Source organism: Biomphalaria glabrata, chromosome 14, assembly GCF_947242115.1.
Source record: "Biomphalaria glabrata chromosome 14, xgBioGlab47.1, whole genome shotgun sequence".
Taxonomy (NCBI): domain Eukaryota; kingdom Metazoa; phylum Mollusca; class Gastropoda; family Planorbidae; genus Biomphalaria; species Biomphalaria glabrata.
The window spans coordinates 2850686-2871008 of NC_074724.1; the positions used below are offsets into that span (position 1 = coordinate 2850686).

At 34.7% G+C, this 20323-nt stretch overlaps 1 protein-coding gene across 4 annotated transcripts; it reads right to left on the reverse strand.

Annotated features, from left to right (window-relative positions):
* Positions 1-1060: 1060 nt before the first annotated feature.
* On the reverse strand, positions 1061-19047 carry LOC106077387 (cell surface glycoprotein MUC18-like). 4 transcript variants are annotated; one of them, XM_056011541.1, is made up of 10 exons: positions 18520-18927; positions 14516-14890; positions 12654-12833; positions 10894-11085; positions 10081-10300; positions 7197-7264; positions 6168-6293; positions 2934-2963; positions 2112-2180; positions 1061-1242 (listed from the first exon to the last, which is right to left on the reverse strand). In XM_056011541.1, exons 1-10 carry the CDS (start codon positions 18557-18559, stop codon positions 1124-1126), a joined length of 1419 nt encoding a protein of 472 aa, XP_055867516.1. In that variant the 5' UTR covers positions 18560-18927; the 3' UTR covers positions 1061-1123. The 4 variants fall into 4 exon arrangements, with proteins under 4 accessions (XP_055867516.1, XP_055867517.1, XP_055867519.1 ...); XM_056011542.1 differs by having other exon boundaries at positions 6174-6293; positions 18520-18925; XM_056011544.1 differs by having other exon boundaries at positions 1103-1242; positions 2112-2202; positions 6174-6293; positions 18520-19047.
* Between the last annotated feature and the right edge of the window lie 1276 nt (positions 19048-20323).

The following is a 20323-nucleotide window of genomic DNA, read 5'->3' on the forward strand; positions in this document are numbered from 1 at the left end:
AAGACAGTTTGTGTGGAAACACAAACTCTAAATCGGCCCCCGAAGTGGTCCGCGCAGGCAGGTAAAAAGGCAGGTTTCAATATTTTCAGAAAGAATATCAGAATGAAATTCTATCAAAGGCTAATGACATAGAAGTATGGAGAAAGAAGGTTTACAGATCTTGTATGGTGCCCCAACTGTCCAGCAAAGTATAGGTGAAAGTGAAGGTGAAGTTCGATGTGAACCTGGCCGAAATGATGTCAAATAATGATTATCTTATTGATTTAATTGTTTTGTATAGGCTCAATCTCTTATTCAAAGCCTCATTAAAAAAAAATTGTAAAAAAAAAAAATCATTAGTTATTGTCTTGTAGATGTAGCATCCACCGGCTATTCACGAGATAATATGAAAAACTACTTAATAATTGTTGTTTTTAACTATGTTCCACTTATATGCATTTTAAATAGATTTTTTTCTCTTTGAAAAAATAGTAATTATTTTTTTTTTATAAATGTAGTACTTAGTATGACAGAACTTACAAACTTACAATACATTAGTTGAAAAAATATTTTTTGACAAAAAATGTAAAACCATTTGTATGTGTATGTCATAAATATGGTAAATACTAATCTCCTTTACTATTATAGTGAATAATTATAAAAATGGTGTATTTTATGACAAATAATTTGCATTGTTGATTTTAAAAATTAAATTTTTCACTTTCAGAAAAGAAAGAAGTAGCCGTTGCATCAGGTCTTTGAAAAGTCTAAAATATCATGATGTCGGATTTTCACTATCTTTTCTAGTTTACGAGATCTAAACGGGACGGACGGACGGATAGACAGACATTCCACACAAAACTAATAGCGTCTTTTCCCCGTTTGGGGGCTGCTAAAAAAATAGTTCATGTCATTATATTGCCAAAAGTCCTGATGTAAAAATCTCTCTCTCTTTCATTCTCTCTCTCTTTCTTTCTCTCTCTCTTTCTTTCTCTCTCTCTTTTTATCTCTCTTTCTCTCTCTTTCTCTTTCTCTCTCTCTTTCTCTCTCTCTCTTTCTCTCTCTCTCTCTCGCTCTCTCTCTCTCTCTCTCTCTCTCTCTCTCTCTCGATCTCTCTCTCTCGCTCTCGCTCTCTCTCGCTCTCTCAACTTGCTGTTGTATAACTATGTATATCATCAATATAAATGTAGTGAGGATCTGTTACTGTTCGATCATAAACTCTTGGTTCTTTTTTGGTCGCTTTGTTCTCCTTCAGATATTTACCTAAAAAAAGAAATTGTTTGTTTCTTCAATTATTTGAAACACAATTTTTATTCAAATAAATAGGATTCAATCCCTAGACCATCATGAAGTCAGTACAAAAATAAAGTTGTAATACTAGGAAAAAATGTAATCTAAATTCTTGATTTGTTATTCCTGATACTGTCCACTACAACTGGATACTTTCACAACTGAAGAAAACATTAAGAAACTGGAACAGACACAAAATAGAGCAGTGCGATTCATAACAAACGAATATTCACATTTGACTAGAGTAACACCTTTAGTAAAATCACTAAATTTAGAAAGCCTTCAGGGCAGAAGACTCAGAAGTAAAGTAGCAATTATACATTAAAACACTGAACCATAATCTTCAAATACAAAACCAAAATCTAATAAAATACTCAGAAAGACACAAAGATAAAGGCACATTCCTCGTCCCATTTGCTAGGACAAATTTGTACAAATGCCCCTTCTTCCCTAGTGCTATTAGAGCATGGAATGGGTTGCCTGAGCCAGTGACTTGGCAGAATTTTCGTCATTGGTTGACATGCATGCCTACATTCAAGACACGTTTGACTTAATCATCTTCTTTTTTAAAGTAACGCATGTATTATTAGATGTATACCTAGTAAAAATTAGTGATGGGAATCTTTTAAATTTCGGGTTCTGTCTTAAGTGTGGTTCGGGTTTGGTTCGTTCGGTTTGCGTCCCATCTCTAGTAAATATGCGTTGTCTCAGAACTAAGTTGAATTGTCACAAAGACATTAGAAGTGAAAAAATAGTGTCGAAGACTCGCTTGGAACTGAATGTCAGCCTTTAGGCTTTTAATGAGACGTTGATTTACTTGATATTCTAATTGATCTAATTACCTTTGACTCTCAGTAGAAGATAGATGATCACAACAAACTGAACAATTATGATTGCAGATAAAATCACACCTGTAGATAAAGACCAGGAGGACTAGTGAAAAGGTAGGAAGCTCAACAATAAAAAGTAAATATTGAAATAGTGTGTAGGTATGACTTTACTTAAAATTTCTGTAATATTTAGTTGTTTTTGATCAATGGAATTATTATTTCTATTTAGTATAACTATATAAAGTAAAAATAACTAAACGAAAAAAAAAATGTAACAGGTAAGGAAAAGTAATACTAGACTACTTCGGAATCAGAAAGTTGTCTTCTGTATTACATCTTTGACTAGAGATTTTGAATCGCACGCTACAACTGGTAAACAATCCATGCATATGGGCTTAGTTAAAATCTGGCCTTGTTCCTCATATTTTTCTGTCTCCGTACAGAATGAGACCCCAAATGGACTCACTATTAGTGCCTCTCGTGTCATCAAAACCTGTATTTTTAACACCAACCACGCTATTGAATCCTGATATATATATTTCTTAATTATAAGGTCTCAATAATTTCATACCTCCCTCCCCCAACCCCCGCAATCACAGTTAACTACTTTAACTAGTGCACAATCTTACTATTTTTTTAGACGGTCCACTTCTAACAAATCCATATGAGACAAGGTATGAAATCGTCAATTCCATAAAATTTAGCCATTGTTTCAGAGAGAGTTCTTTGATGTATTAGGTGCATAGATGAGTGCTTCAGTGTATCACGTTATACACACATCCACGATTATAAAATATAGGTTAGTGAAAGTAGTACATACACTTTAGCACTTACCCATAACAATCATTGAAACTGTATTACTGCCTGTAGAAAATTATTTTTAATCCAATTAATAAACAAAACAAGACAAAATAGTGTAAAGAACTGCTTTAAATATTACAACATTTAATTTTTATTTATTTATTGTTATTTTTTGTATTAACTACTTTACTGATAGGAAGGGCCGTGTTGGCTTGTGTGGTAAAGCGCATAGTTTCCGAACCGAGGGGTCCCGGGTTCGAATCTTGGTGAAGACGATTTCAAATTTGAAAATTCTTAGAAAATCCTGAGACCACCAAGGCCTTCTTGTAGATCTAATCATTCTTGTGCTACAAATGTTTGTTTAATATTTGTAAAATGTTTCGGGTATTTCCTTCATGATAGATTAAAATTTGTACATTTGTAACCCTCCCAGAGTTCTGTAGTTTATTTCTCTACACACACCAACACACTTTCATACAGATTGTCCGTGTACTTTGTATTTCGAATGTTCCTTCATAAAATATTTTTTAAAGTGAAACATTTTTTACCCATCCCCGATTCCACCCCTCCGAAACAAAATCCTAGTACAAACCTCCCTCAGGATGACGGTGGATAGCACCGGTATGGGTATGAACCCGGGACCGTCGAGACGACCGAACGACAGTCCAGAGCGCATACCGCACGACCTGGCTTTAACAGACCTAATGGGTAGATGATTCGTTGCGTTTTCCACAGTGAGAAGGCTTAGTTTTATTGGGTTGATGGTAAGTAATCAAAGGTTAGTCTTTCGTATTTTATCGTCCACCAGATTGTGGGAAAATTAATAAGCTATGTCAAGCATCTAGGAAAACTAATCGGAATTACTTAACGCCTTAAGCTTATGTTTTCCAATTTTAGAAAATTAGTTTATTTATTTTGTTACTTCGATTAGTTTAGTCTCTTGAAAAAAATCGATAAATGTTTTAGATGGTGTTGGTCTCGTATCTCAAATAAAGAAACTCATAGCTTGATTTTTTTTAAATTGAGTACTGTGTAGTTGTTATTTTATGTTTAAATAAAGATGTACATGTTAACTGTCCATTATGCCTTCTGTCAATAGCTACTATTAAGTTTTCTATTCAGAAACTAGTTTTTATTTCTTCTAAATCTATGTGCGTTGTATTGTATTTATTTTTGAGAATAGCTCTTTACGACTTTTTAACCTGCTCTAAAATATTTCAGATATATTCCCAGGTCTATCTGGCCATGTTCATAGCAATTATTTGAAGTTATCACTATAGTATGTATTTAATATGCGTCCAATTTGTTTTCAAATGACCGAATCGGTAGCATTCACCATGCCGTGATGCATGCAGTAATGACAGTCTTAAAGAGAAACTCTACCTGCCGTTATCACCTGCTGTTGAGATTAAGTTTAGGTTATTAAGTAAAGTAGTGATTTTATTTTTCGGAATAAAGGTCTTATCTTTTACAAAAATTTATTTTATTAAATTTCAAGGTAGTTTTGAAATTTCGGGTTATGCTGTAAGAACCTGCAATTTCATTGTAGTGAAAACATAATATTTTCATGTTGTCTACATTTAGTTCTGACACCGATTTTTGAAAATATTTGAGATCTGTTTGATCGACTTATTGATTTTATATTGTCGTTGCGTATTTCTTATCTTATCTTATATAATACTGACGTTACTTAAAAAAAGAAGATGATTACGTCCTACGCGTCATGCATTTAGTCATGCATATTAATCAATGACTTAAATTCTGCCAAGTCACTGGTTTTCCCGGCTAGCCCAGGCAACCCATTCCATGCTCTAATAGCACTAGGGAAGAAGGAGTGTTTGTACAAATTTGTCCTAGCATATGGGACGAGGAATGTGCCTTTATCTTTGTGTCTTTCAGAGTATTTTATTAAATTCTGTTTTTGTATTTGAAGATTATGGTTCAGTGTTTTATGTATAATTGCTACTTTAGTTTTGAGTCTTCTGTCCTGAAGGCTTTCTAAATTTAGTGATTTTACTAAAGGTGTTACTTTCGTCATATGTGAATATTCGTTTGTTATGAATCTCACGGCTCTATTTTGTGTCTGTTCCAGTTTGTATGTAATATTAATCTAACACCAATTCTTTTTATGTGCAGTTTTTGATATGCACCTTCTTCGTTGCATCGCTTTTTTGTTTGTGAAGCCTCTTTCATCATGATGATGTTGGTTTGTGTCGGCTCTGTAACGCTCTCTTTGTGGTTTGTCTGTTCAGCCCTGTTTGGGAATGCTAGTGGTGGGATTTTAGTGTGAGTCGACAGTGGAGCCAGCTGTGGGCTAGTGTTATGCCATTTGTTGTATAGAGTGCTGAATATGTATTGATGTGTTGGGATTGTGGGACCGCAAGGTGTAGAATGCTTACTTGAATAGTAATATCTATATACATATACTACGTAGGACATAATCATCTTCGTTTTGAAGTAACGTCTGTATGATATAAGATAAGACTACAATAATTGTGATAGTGTTAAATTCAATAAGAGATTATGTCATCATTGTATTCATTGTAAATAGTTTTATCTCATTAAATATTGTATTGATTTGTTAACATCTCATCAATTATTTATATTAAGCACGAAGGTGTATATTGAATGTCAGGGGCCCTAGCAAATGAGGAGATATCGCTTACAAACACAACCCTGACATGCATATACAGATAATTATTTAATACGTGAACGGCTTTTTACTATTGTGAATAAATCTGAAGTGGCATTTTCGAATCTGCACTTAAAGTTTTATTATTAATTTTGTATGATCTAACAAGTTGTTATTCTTTTTTCATCGATATACATCAACTGTTATATTTCTAGGAAAATCGTTAGATGCGTTTTTGAGATCAGCTGTCCAGGTTCCTGAATCCAGGTTTTTGAAGGTTTCATGAATAGAGTTTCTGTAAAAATGTGTTATTTTCTGTTGACAGAATAGTCTTAAAGTTTTGTATGCTTATTTTATCATTTTACCCCACCTTTCAGACAAGCGCCAATGATCGATGCGAAACAAATCGAAGATAGTAGGTGATTAAAAACATACATTTTAGTCTAAGAATTGTCACGATTCACGTTCACAGTGTGCAACTCTTTATAACAGTTGTGTCATGATCAACACACAACTTCTGCTAGATCAACTTTTTTTTATTGTTTTCATTGTATGACCTAGGCATCATAGCCCAAGCATCAAAAGTTTCTCAAACTATTTCCGTAGACAGTCCCTCTTTCAATCAATTATCTTACTATTACCAGATTCACTGATTACAGTGGTAGCTTCGGGTGACCCAGTCCCTGTTGGAGTTTTTGTCACAGTTGTAACAGTTGTGGGCGTTTTCTGAATTGTTGTAGAAGTTTGCGTAATGTTTTCATCTGTAATAATACAAAAATACCGTAAAACTTAAATTCTGTAGAAGAAATGTATACAACATAGGGCTGCGAAAACAATTACCCCAAATTGTAGTTTTTCTTTGTAATTGTTGTCACAAAAATCCTACACATTTTCGTTTATCCTGGATGGTTGTCCAGGTCGTTGTCAAGGGGTAGGATCACTGGCAAAAAAACTGCAAGTCCTAGTTCAGTCTTTTGACGACTAGAAAATCTTAACGTCCAGCAGTGGAGCAATAAGACATTCTCAAGGAGACTCAACACATTTTGTAGTTAATAAAACCACTTGATTAAACTATATTTGTAACATACGTTATGTGGATAATCAACTTCGCTTAACACGGACTTTCTATCTTCAATTGGAAAGCGTTCCTACTATAATAACAGCTCACGTCTAACTTAAACACTAATCTCTCTCTCTCTCTCTCTCTCTCTCTCTCTCTCAGAGACCAAACAAAATAACACTTTTAGACACTTTTACAATGGCATGATTATTTTCTAAATAGGTTTTTATAGCCAGATCTGTTTGCGTTTTGTCACTCAATATTCCTAAGAGCTATTCACAACAGTTAAATTCATTAACAGTATAATTGAGTGCAAATATTAGTTACGTATAATGCATTTAATATTTAAATCACAAAAGCATTAACACATTGTGTATGTGTTTGCTGAGCGCCTAAGAGCAGCACGGAAACTTTCTCTCAGATACCCCTTTAAAAAATAGAGTGGACCAGAGTGCACTGAACATGCTTATAGAATAAAAGATGTATTAGACAATAACAATGTTATAAAAATTACAACTCAACAACTAAAATGTAGCAGTCAGTAGCCTTTACAATCCCTATTACTATGCAACGAGCTTATAAATGTTGACACAACTATACTTACCTATAATAAGTGAAATAAAACCAAGAAAAATGTACTTTTCATTTTCTACAATATTGAGTGCTTTACAGCTGAAAGAATAAATATATGAAAAGAGATATTACATTTTTAATCATGCGACAAGTTTAATTGAAATTCTAGTTCTAGATTTTAATTTTAGATTCTAGTTCTATCCAGACTATATCATTTCTAGAACTAGTCAAAAAATCTAAAAAATCTACATCTTTTCTAGATCTAGATTCTAGATATATTCTATATTCTGGATGTAGTCTAGACCTATTAAGTAAAAGAGTGTAGAGCGATTATGATCAGTATTAGTAGGCCTACTAATGTGTTAGCCTATGCTGTTCGTATGGGAAACCTGTGAAGTTGTGCAGGCTCATTGTTTTTATTTCCTACTACGTCTACTCCAATATATTAATCGAAATTGTTGGGAAGAAGTAGGTATCTTGGAGCAGTGGCGTCAATGGCGGGGGGCGAGGGTGCGGTAAGCACCGGTCAACACCATAAGTTGGAAAAATTATGACTTGGCAAAAGAACAACATTAACAAAGATAATAATAAAATGTCGAGATATATCTTGGAGCAGTGGCGTCACTAGGGGGGTGACAACCAGGTTGGAAAAATTATAACTTGGTAAAAGCAGACACAAGGGAAAAGATAATAATAAAATCTCTAGATATATGCCCAAATATGCCTTGACACATCTAGATGGTGGTGTAAGTGTAAATGATACAGCACAACGTTATACCATTTAAAGTATAACAAGAGAAACCTGTTCATATGATGTTAAGTCTGTTTATAATTTTAATTAAATATTATTGTAAAATGTTCAGTAACATTTGAATAAATGTAATTAATATTTAAATTTTTTATTTGAGTAAAAATCAGTAAAAGTAGGTAATCAGCTCACTGTATTGGTTCAACAAAAAGAACTAGTTAGCTATAGTGTTTATTGTAACAGATTTCAAGAAAGTTAATGGGGAGGGATGACACCCTAAGCTACCTCACTAGGTGCCACCGACACTGTATCGAGAGGTTTCCATGCTGATCTTAGGTGATCACTTAACGTTACTTTACTTATTACTGAAGAGTTACAAGAGTCTTATCAAAGTCGACGTGTTGCACTGTTTGCTTTTATGTTAAAAATAACGCCAAATTTCTTTAAACGATCAAAACATTGGTGAATTTGTTGGGGGCCGCCTCTGAGTTTGTGTGATAAGACAAACTCTCTTTGTAATCTTGTTTTCCGTATGTTCATTAAGCGTTTGCAATAAAAACTGAACTCTTCAAATTGGTACCTTTGTCTGCAAATAAAATTACTATATAACTCCACACTTTTGTTTTCATGTTGTGTGTTATTTCTGCTGTGATGCTTGTTATCATTATTATATTCTGTATACATTAAGTTGTAAAGCAACTTATCTATTTTATATTCTAATTACATAACATACATGACTACACGTGGTTGAGTTACAGACTTTACTACTTAGCCTAAGCACTAATGCTAACATTTAGCCAGGCGTGCTACAGTGGAGTTTTGAAAACACGCGAGACAGTTTTTAATCACTTATTATCCTTGTTTTATAGCGTTGTAGCTTCTGTAAATTGTCTTATTTGTCACAGACGTCTTTTCACAAAAAGAATTGCTAGGGATCACAGAAAATATTGAGTATATTAAGTAAATACATAAAGTCTAGATCTAGTAATTAGTCTACTTTGATAAATACACCTTCTCAACACAATCTTCATTCCAACTGCAACATATGCATGTAAGACACAGAAGTCATCTGTCAAAATTGAGAGAAGACTAAATGTGGCTCAACAAAAATGGCTGAGACGGATTTTTGGAGTCAGCTACACAGATCGGGTCTCAAACAAGGAAATCCTATGCCGAACTGGGAGTTGAACACTTAGTGAGGTTGTGACAGAGCGTCGCATAAGGTTTGCGGGACATGTTCTACGTCAAAATGAACTACGCGTACCAAGAGTTGCGATGACATGGAGGCCAATACGAGGAATGCGCAAACAGGGACGTCCTCGTATAACTTGGCGCCACACTTTTATGGACGACCTCAGAACAGTGGACACCAGGTGGGAGGAGGCTTCAGACATTGCTAACAATCAGCCAAGCTCTGGTTACGATCAGAAACAATGGTCACCGACCTACAGCGTCACGAGCCTGTTGGACGGCCAGCGTCACGGAGGTCACGATACCACACGACTAGTCAGCCATTAACCAGTATTCACGAGTTGTCAAAATACTTTTCCTGTTATATAAATGTTTATTGTATGATGATAGAAAGAGCTTTATTTGCACAACCATGTCCAGACTTAGGATTGGCCACACCTACATCACGCACTCTTTTGTACTGAAGAGAGAGGAGCCCCCACTTTGCGAGTACTGTGACTCTCGCCTCACCGTGGAACATATCCTCGTTGATTGCCCCAGATACCAGGATGTCAGGGCGAAACATTTTAGAGCCACTAATCTAAAAACACTATTTAATAATGTCGACCCTGGGAAGGTACTGGGCTTTATTCGGGAAATGGGGCTATCTACGAAGATCTGATTTCTGAATTTGTGAACATGCACTATTTACATTAGATTTTTACCAAATATTTAAATTTTTACTACCTTTACTATTTTAACTGTGAATAGACCTTAATTTTAATTATATTACTGTATAGAATCTGGCCCTTGTTGTTTAGAGAGAGAGTAGTCCTTAAGGGACTGCAGGCACGACATGGCCTAAATTGTGCCGATGTGCCTCAAATCAACAAATCAAATCAAATCAAGAGCTTTATTTCATACTAGTGACAAAAGAAAAGCTTGTTTTATTAAACTAAAATGCAATGTAATTCAGAAACATCTTCTCAACACCAACCTGTAGTCTCCAGCATCCAAGGATTTATTCAGACTAGTCAAAGTAATAGTGCTGACTAAACCATCCATTACAACAAACAGTTTTCTGTTTTCATCTCCAATTTTAGTCCAAGAGTATGTTGGTAAAGGATTTCCTTCGGCTTGACATTTTAGTGTCACTCTAGCACCTTCATACAGTGTAGAGGCTGGTTCTCTCTTTAAATTCATTTTGGACACTGGATCTGGTTTGGTTAAAACAATTTACAGTCATTTGAAATATTCTTATGAACAGGCTGCGATGATTTATGTATTCTCATGACAAATTGATGATGATGATCTTGTTTTTTATATCTATGATAACGTTTTAATACATTGCATATCATACCTTTGTGTGTATGTGTAAAATATATAAAGACTACAATTAAATCTATGCTTCGCAACATCTAAGGTTCAAGCTATAAATAGGTCTTATTCATGTTCCCGCTGTTTATAAAATATCGTTAGCCGCAAATGGATTATTCTAAAACAATAAATATTAACCTAAAACACTTCAGATATCAACTAGTAACTAACAGCTACTATTTGTATTAAGCCCTTGAAGCCACAACCAGAAGCGTCCTTGATGATCAGTTGTTGGTCTGAAATTCATGAATACATACATCCACCCACTATACAAGCCAGATTGCACTTTACTTTTGATAGATTTACATTAGTAACTAGTTAAATATATACTTACATATTTTACATTGACCTTCTCCACACACCCTTTACAGTTGGTGGCCTCGTACAAAAAGTGTCAATTTCAATAGAATACAATGTAATTAAAGACACTTACAAGTGACCACTGCTGGTTCAGTCTGTGCACACAAATCTGACTTTGTGTCAGTACAAGTGTCTGGTGCTGTAGGTTTAAAATCTTGATTGGTTACAAAACATGCCAAAGAAATATTCTGATGAAGTCTGTTGGCTTTTAGAGTTACTGAACTTTGTGTACGGACTGTACATTTGTCATCTTCTGGTTGGCTGGCTAAAAAAAAGAAAAGATTTTCAACAGATGTAACTGGATAATCTCCGCATAAACTTGGATAAGACTAAAATTCTGCGAGTGGGATATTAGGCAAAGGGTGTCCCCGTCAGACTTGGCGAGTCAAAGCTTGAAGAGCTGGACAAGTTCACGTACCTTGGCAGCATCATAACAAATGATGGAGATGCCTACCATGATGTAGCGTGCCGAATAGGAAAGGCAGGGAGCATTTTCCAAAGGCTGCAGCCTATTTGGACAAGCCAAGCCATTGGACTCGAGACAAAAATACACCTTCTCAATACAATCGTCATTCCAACTGCTACATATGCATGTGAGACATGGAAGACATCTGTCAAAATTGAGAAAAGGCTAAATGTGGCTCAACAAAAAATGGCTGAGATGGATTTTGGGAGTCAGTTACACAGATCGGGTCTCAAACAAGGAAATCCTATGCCGAACTGGGAGTCGAACACTTAGTGAGGTTGTGACAGAGCGTCGCATCAGGTTTGCGGGACATGTTCTACGACAAAATGAATTACGCACACATAGAGTTGCAATGACATGGAGGCCGATACGAGGAAAGAGCAAACAGGGACGTCCTCGTATAACTTGGCGCCACACCTTCATGGAGGACTTCAGAACAGTGGACACCAGGTGGGATGAGGCTTCAGACATTGCCAGAGACAGATCTTTATTGCGACAGCTTGCCGTCCAATGCGCCGAAAGGCGCGGGAGGACCTAAGTCTAAGTAAGTCAAATAACTGGATGACAAATGAAGTTTATGTCTTAAAGAGATCAATAAAACTACACAATTTATACAATAATCAAAGACTTCTACTACAAATAATTTGACCACGAAATATTTTCTTTTCATGAGCAGGCATTGCTAAAGAAAAAACATGAAAAACATTTTTTTTAATACTTTCAAAAAAAAAAACAAAAACAAAAAAAAAAACTAACTAATATTAAGTGTAATTGTATCAATTAGTTTGAATCAGTTATGTACAATCTATGACATAGCACAACTGCTTCACTTAGGCATAATAAATCTGTGCGATTAAAAATATTTTTACCAATAGTTTTCGTTTAGCTTTGAGCTTTCTCAATGCGCTATGATCCTATCACTTGTCTGGACCAGTTGGGAAAGGAGGAGAGAAAAGCGTATATTGGTGAATGTTGACATGATCTTTTTTTTTTAATGCATTAAAAAATATTCACTCAAGGCTCTAGGGGACTGATTCAATTTATAGTAATTTATACCAACACATCTGTCAAGTGCGATTTCTTTCCTTTGTTCAAGATACCAATCGAAATAATTACTTACCAATACTTAATTAGCCAACTGGTCATTTTTTATTGATTCTTGTGCTATCAGGTAAAAGAAATAATTATGCTTAATCCGATATTGAGTGTGGGAGAAATAACGTTTACAAACTTTTTACCAGACAGAGAGACAGAACTGATATAAGTTGATACCTGATATTATTAGAATACAAAATTAATGAAGCAGATAAAATAATCATATCTATGTAAACATCTGTGAAATAGGAAGATATAATTTTAAAAAATACCATTCATAGAAGTAATCACAATCTCTGGAGGTAAATTCACACTTTGTCCATTCCGATAAGCTTTCCAAACAATCTGTCCAGCCTTAGGATAACCCACACCAGCTGTACATGTGGCTGTGATGCTTGAGTTTTCTTTCACGCCTGTCTGGACATTACTTAGTGTTGGCACTGTGGGAGGGACTGGAAAAAGAAAGTTCAATTTCTATTCATGCATATAATTGGAAGGTATATCACTTTACTTATAACACTTTAGAGCAGCATTTGCAAATATTTTATTTTTGCTTTTTCGACAAACAAATTTATAGAATAGAAAATGTGAGATATATATATATATTTAATACTTATTATTACAATATAGTTACTAGGAGACTTTCATAAACAGATGTCTCATTTAAAAAATTATGGTTAATCGCAATATTCAACGTGACAAATCAGTTTCAGCCTTCAGTTAGGGCTCTGTAAAAGCAGGTGGATAATAAACTAACATACTTGTTTATTTCCCACCCCCCTCTCCGTTCGGCGCAATAGCCAGCCAGTGTCCTCTGCTCTGAGGTGTGTCGCCAAGTTATACGAGGGCGTTCCTGCGTGCGCTTTCCTCGTATTGGCCTCCATGTCATTGCAACTCTTAATATGAGAGCTCCATTCAGTCTGAGAACATGTCCAGCTACTATCAGTCACAACCTCCCTTAATTATCGAGTCCCAGTTCGGCATAGGATTTCTTTGTCTGATACCCGATCTCTATAACCGACTCCTATCATCCGTCTAACCCGCTTTAGCTGAGTCGCATTAAGTCTTCCCTCAGTTTTGGCAGGTGTCTCTCATGTCTCTCATGAATACGTTAGTTTTAGGATGACGATTGAGTTAAATAAGTAAGTTTTTGTCTTTGGCTGGTCCAAACAGGCAGCAGTCTTTGGAAAATGGCCACTGCCTTTTTCTATTTATCATGATTGGCATCCCCACCTTATGCTATGGTGTTGCCTGAGTATGTGAAACTTATCAAGGCCTTCAAGCTGTGACTTACCAAGACCTTGGCCTCGCATAATGTTTTTCATCTAGGTTTATGCGGAAGCCAGTTTGGGTGCATCCTTATCTATATTTCTAGGCTGACCCTCATTTCTTATATGTATTTATTTGTAGCCCCGAGTAGTGAAACGTCGTCGGCGAAGTCCAAGTCCGTCATTCGGTTTTGTTCACGCCATGGAATACCAAAGGCAGTCTGGTTCATTGCTCTCCTCATTTTGTAGTCGATGGCTAGGAGGAAAAGGAAAAGATGCACCCCTGTCTCACACCTGTCTCGATGTTAAAGAATTCTTTTTTTTTAAATTAATATTTACATCATAAAAAACATAGTTAATATGAATATAATTGTAATGACATAAACAATAACTTTTGGACCACCAGGTATTTAGACTACAGTAGGCCAGTTATACCAACGCTCGTTAAACATAGAGCAGAGCTAAAGGCATCCTTGCTGTAATTATTTTTTCCCAAACTATAATGTAAAGTAAAAAAAAAGTAAAGTTCCCCTTTCAGACCTTGTGGTCTATTGGGCAGATGATGTGAAGGTCATCTGTTTCTGTGGCCTACGGTTAACAAGGGTTTCATGTGACCAGCACAACGACCAACCGCCTTTACTTTTTCCTAACTAATGTAAGGTACTCATTAGAGCTGGGTGGACTCAGAGGCGCCCGAAGATCCCGAAATTAAAAATCCCAGTCTTCACCAGGATTCGAACCCCGGTCCCCGGTTCGGAAGCCAAGCGCTTTACCACTCAGCCACAGCACCTCCATATAATACTTATAATAATATAACTATATTGTAGCCATTTTTATATATTAGATTAGATAATACAAGCCGTTACCTTTTACTCTTAGTACAGAGTTTGATATAGCTGGAGGCTTAGAATTGTTTGAGACAATGCAATAATATTGCGTTCCATCATCTGTGCAGCTCAGTTTAGTAATCAACATGGACACAGACCCTCGAAGAGATGTGGCAATGCTGTATTTCTCCAGAGCTGAAGGATCCTTAGTGCAGGCGTGCGGTGGAACAGAATAAATCTCACATGTAAAATAATTGGCATTGCTGTTGTTATTAGGTGACAAGAAAAGTGTGGCTGGAGTTTCTCCAGTGGCTGCAGTCCAACCACACTGCAATGTGGCATTAGTTCCTATGATAGTGTCTGTCAACCAGGATGTACTCACGTCGATAGAATGCACGCACAGACAGCAAGTGGCTGAAATGAAATAACCAAAGAATACTAAATAGCTAAATGAAGACATTTTTGCAGTGGCGTAGCTAGGATGGGGATGGGGGGGGGGAGGTACAAAAGTCGAAAGTTTTTTTTTTTGTTTTTACACTAAATATTACAAATTAAGCCATTGTAAGGTAACCTTGCTATTCACTTAGATTCAAAAGTCAAAAATACTAGACAGCATTGATCTAGATTATTCTAGATGATGTATCAGATGTCTTTACTGCTAAGAAAGCACAACGTGAGGCTATATGAATTGAGATTTGTCACTGGTGCATTATCTCGCCAACAAAAAAAAAACGGTATTATTTATTAAAAGTGTCTAATTTTTTTAAAATTTTACGTATATACTGTACCAATTGAAACTTAGACTTTTATATTTATTAAGTACATTATCTCAGGTCATGATGTCGAATGTCAAAATGCAAGGGCCCCCTAAAAAAAAGTCAAGCCCCTCGGGCCCATAATTTCCCTAGCTACGCCACTGCATGTTTTAACATGGAGAATTTTCTATATATTGTCCATTGGACTATTCGCAACGAATACTCTTTTATTTCTTTGTTTTTTTGACAGTTTTTATGTTTAAAAGAAAAAAAGGTTATGTAAAGTACCGCCCTCAGACATTGCTATCTATAGGGAAAGTGATAATGTAAAAATCATATGTTTCTATGACCGACGGTTATAGATGATGACCAACCGCCTTGACTTTCCCAAACTTGTTGCAGGTACTCGTTAAAGTTTGGGTGGACTCAAAAGCGTCTTAGAAATCACGAAATTCAATTCATAAGTCTTCAACGAGATTTGAACCCTAGACCCTTCGGTTCGGAATCCAAGTGTTTTACAATATAGCCACCACACCCTAAATATCAAATTATTATTTAAAAATAAATTCAATCACTAAGTATATATATATATATATATATATATATATATATATATATATATATATATATATATATATATATATATAATTCGTTAATTAAATAAATAGCCGTTTTAGTAGACTAATTTCGTTCTCAGAAATATATTAACTTTGAAACCATGTTTTTTTTATTTTCTGTTCTAATATATATATTTAATTAAACTTAAAATATTGATGGCAAATTATTTTAGAAATAGAGATTTGATTTTGTTTGTGCAGCTTATAAGAAATGTATACGCACATGCAGAAGAGAGGTATAAAATATTAAGTAGTAAAATGGCTTCATTTGTTCACCAAAGTATCTATAGCGAGGTGCCATCAACTCCAAATGCATGGTCCATTCACTTTAACCGTTTAGTAACCGAGAGGATAGCATTAACCTTTTAATATATTTGTAACGATTATAAGAATAATACAACAGACTCTAACCTTGACCCCTAATCCTAGACTCTAACCTTGACCCCTAATCCTAGTCCTAACCGTTATCCTAATAACCTCAAACCCTAACGATTAACAAAACTACAAATATTTTTACGCTTTTTTTTTTTCCTTGCGAATAACCAGCTCCTTCTTTATTGTTTAACCTTTTAAACTATAGAGCAACAGATGATTATTTTCATTTCACATTAAGGAAACTTATCTAGAGGGAACACACCAAGAGTTCACAGTTGACCCTATAGTATCTACAGAAGCTGTTGTTATGTTTTAAAGTGGTCTCCAACTTCCTTGTCTTGTGTGTAACGAACGACCTTAAAAACACGTGTGTCTTAAAGACTAGTTGGACACAGAGTGCTTGTAATAAACAAAGCAATATCTGTAGGGCCCTTGACATTGCCGGTGTTATACATTGGATACGTTCTGGTCTATTTCTTTTTAGACTTTTCACTTGATGCGGCTGGCTCTCTTTCTCCTGCTGTCAAAGAGCTTACACCTACATGATTTTTCAGAGACAATAGAAAGCAACGGAAAATATTTGAATATTCATTTGTTGTAATTAATAACAATCAAACGAAAAAAAAAAAGATCATCCACTGTCATAAGAATAAGAAGCAAAATGACATTGTTTCTGTTGCTGGAGAGAACATTGAAATAGTCCAAATGGTTAAGTGCCTCAGAACTATCTTAGACTCTAAATCTCAATGCAAACACTGATTTGATCACTAAAAAGACAATGAAGATTCAGATTACTTTGCAAAATGTGTTTTAATATTCGCGAAAACTCTCTGTCAGTTTTCTACCTTGTTTACATCAGCATTACATTTTAACAGCACTTCCGGTTCCAAGTTTTCAACACTATAAAAAGTAAAAAAATAAAAATAAATAAAAATCTCTAATGCTGCTAGTAGGATCATTGGGAACAAACAAACTCAGCGTGGGCACTTATTGAGAAAACATTCTTGCAAAAGCTACACAAATAATAAACATAGGCACCCTTTATGTCCCGATTTTAACATTATTTTATGTCCCGATTTTAACATTTTATGTCCTGATTTTAACACTTTATGTCCCGATTTTAACATTTTATGTCCCGATTTTAACATTTTATGTCCTGATTTTAAAACTTTATGTCCCGATTTTAACATTTTATGTCCCGATTCTAACACTTTATGTCCCGATTTTAAAATTTTATGTCCCGATTTTAACACTTTAGGTCCCGATTTTTAACATTTTATGTCCCGATTTTAACACTTTATGTCCTGATTTTAACACTTTATGTCCCGATTTTAACACTTTATGTCCCGATTTTAACATTTTATGTCCTGATTTTAACACTTTATGTCCCGATTTTAACATTTTATGTCCCGATTTTAACACTTTATGTCCCGATTTTAACATTTTATGTCCTGATTTTAACACTTATGTCCCGATTTTAACATTTTATGTCCTGATTTTAACACTTTATGTCCTGATTTTAACACTTTATGTCCTGATTTTAACATTTTATGTCCTGATTTTAACAATTTATGTCCCGATTTTAACATTTTATGTCCTGATTTTAACATTTTATGTCCTGATTTTAACACTTTATGTTCTGATTTTAACACTTTATGTCCTGATTTTAACACTTTATGTCCGATTTTAACACTTTATGTCCTGATTTTAACATTTTATGTCCTGATTTTAACTCTTTATGTTCTGATTTTAACACTTTATGTCCTGATTTTAACACTTTATGTCCTGATTTTAACATTTTATGTCCCGATTTAAACATTTTACTATCACAGAGAAGATAGAAAAAGCTTATCACAAAAAGATACAGACACAAATTTTTTAGTTCCCCAAGTTATGAAATTATTAAAAACAGTCCAGCTTTCTAATATAAACTTCACTTGTAATGTTTTATCGAGACTGTAATATGAATGCATATTTTGTTTGCTTTTTTAAATTATGTTTTAATATGTATAATGCACAAGTGTATGCCATATTTCCGGAAAGATAATAAACATTTATAATTATTATTGTTATTATAGAAATGAGCTAATAATAACTCACCGGCATTGCCAGCGCGGAAGTTTGTTAGAGGCAAACAAAATTCATTCCTTTATTATTGTTATTATTGTTATTGAACTGATTCATCTTGTTTATCTATTTTGGATACGGGTAATAACTATTACAGAAAACATAAGTACAATGTGATATTACTTATAACGAAAAAAAACACATTTAAATGAACAAAACCAAGCCTTACCAACTACAAAGATTAGGAACCACTTAAATAGTCCAGGCATGGTTGTATCACCCTATTTGTATGGCTCCATTTATTTCTGTAGCAGTGTGCTTTGTACTGTAAATCTTTGCTGGTATTCCCGATTGTGTTATCAAAGAATTCATGAACGCATTCTCTGGTACTTAGATTTGTTTTACTTAACTTTTTTTCCCTCTTAATAAAATCTTATAAATGAAGACAAAATTCAGACTTTTCTAATATTTAGTGATATATAAAGATTAAATATTCAGGCATATGTAGTGACAAAATAAGGTATTATATTGTGACACAATAATCAGTATATAGATCTAAGATAAGATAATTTTTATTGATCCAATCAAATGGAATTCAGTTTAACTACAATAGACCACTACAGCGTGACTACTGTAATAATAACAATATAGATGCAAATACGAACAACATTCACACATGAAACACATACACACTCACAACCAGCGCTTTATGAATTAGACTTCTATGTACTTCTCGATGACGACAGATGACCTTGTAACACTCTGATCCAAAGTGGGATAAAGTTTTTTTTAATGTTTTTGTTTTAGTCGTAAAGAAAAGGAGACGACCACTTCGTTCAGGTAACAGTGGTTGCATATAGTCTTTAATGATCGTGGGTGTTTTGGAAAGGCATCTTTCATGAAAAAGTTCTTCAAGAGATGGTAGCTGTGTCCGAGAGATATACGATGTTTTTTTATATATCAGCCAGGAAAACCAATGACTTTGGCAGAATTTAAGTCATTGGTTACAATGCATGACTTATTGGCCTAGGAACACCCGTAAAACGTAATCATTTTCTTTTTTTTGAAGTAACATCTGTATTTTAGAAGAATCTTTGTAATTTTTGTCGGTATTCCCCCCCCCCCAAATAAAAAGCTGCATTGTTTAAATAAATCGTAAAAAAAAACAACAACAACTCGTATTTTAAAGCAATTTGTTCTCTTTTCTTTAAGTTTACTCATTTTTTAATATTCCTTACATCTTCCTTTTAAACAAAAGAACGTGTATGTGTAGAGAGCGCAATATGAAGCGCCCCTGAGTCCACCTAGCTCTAATGAGTACCTGACATTAATTGGGGAAAAGTAAAGGCGGTTGGTCGTTGTGCTGGCCACATGACACCCCCGTAAACCGTAGGCCACAGAAACATGACCTTTGTATCATCTGCCCTATAGACCACAAGGTTCTGAAAGGGGAACTTTACTTTGTTTTTACTATGAGAGCTAAGAGGTGAAATTAACCTGCATTTTTTGTCCACATGTGAGTGAATGTAACAAACCACCTAGTTCTATTATTTGTTTGTGGTTGCCTAAGGGTTGGACCGTTGGAGCGCTGGGAACTTATAAACACATGCCTCAGAACTTGTGACACTGTTTCAACATCACCCTGGTTGAGAAACTATGTACTCCCTATCAGAGCTCGCTAACACCATTAATTAATAAACAAAAAACTAGTGTAAAGCTCTCAACATCTTCCTTTCCAGCAAAATGACTGATAACATGACTTATGTACGTACAATACAAAATGACATAACATGACTTAATACAAAATGACTGATAACATGACTTAGGTACCTATTATGCAAAATGACTGATAACATGACTTAGGTACATATAATACAAAATGACTGATAATATGACTTAAGTAAACATAATACAATATGACATAACATGACTTAGGTACCTATTATACAAAATTACTGATAACATGACTTAGGTGCATATAATACAAAATGACTGATAACATGACTTATGTACATACAATACAAAATGACTGA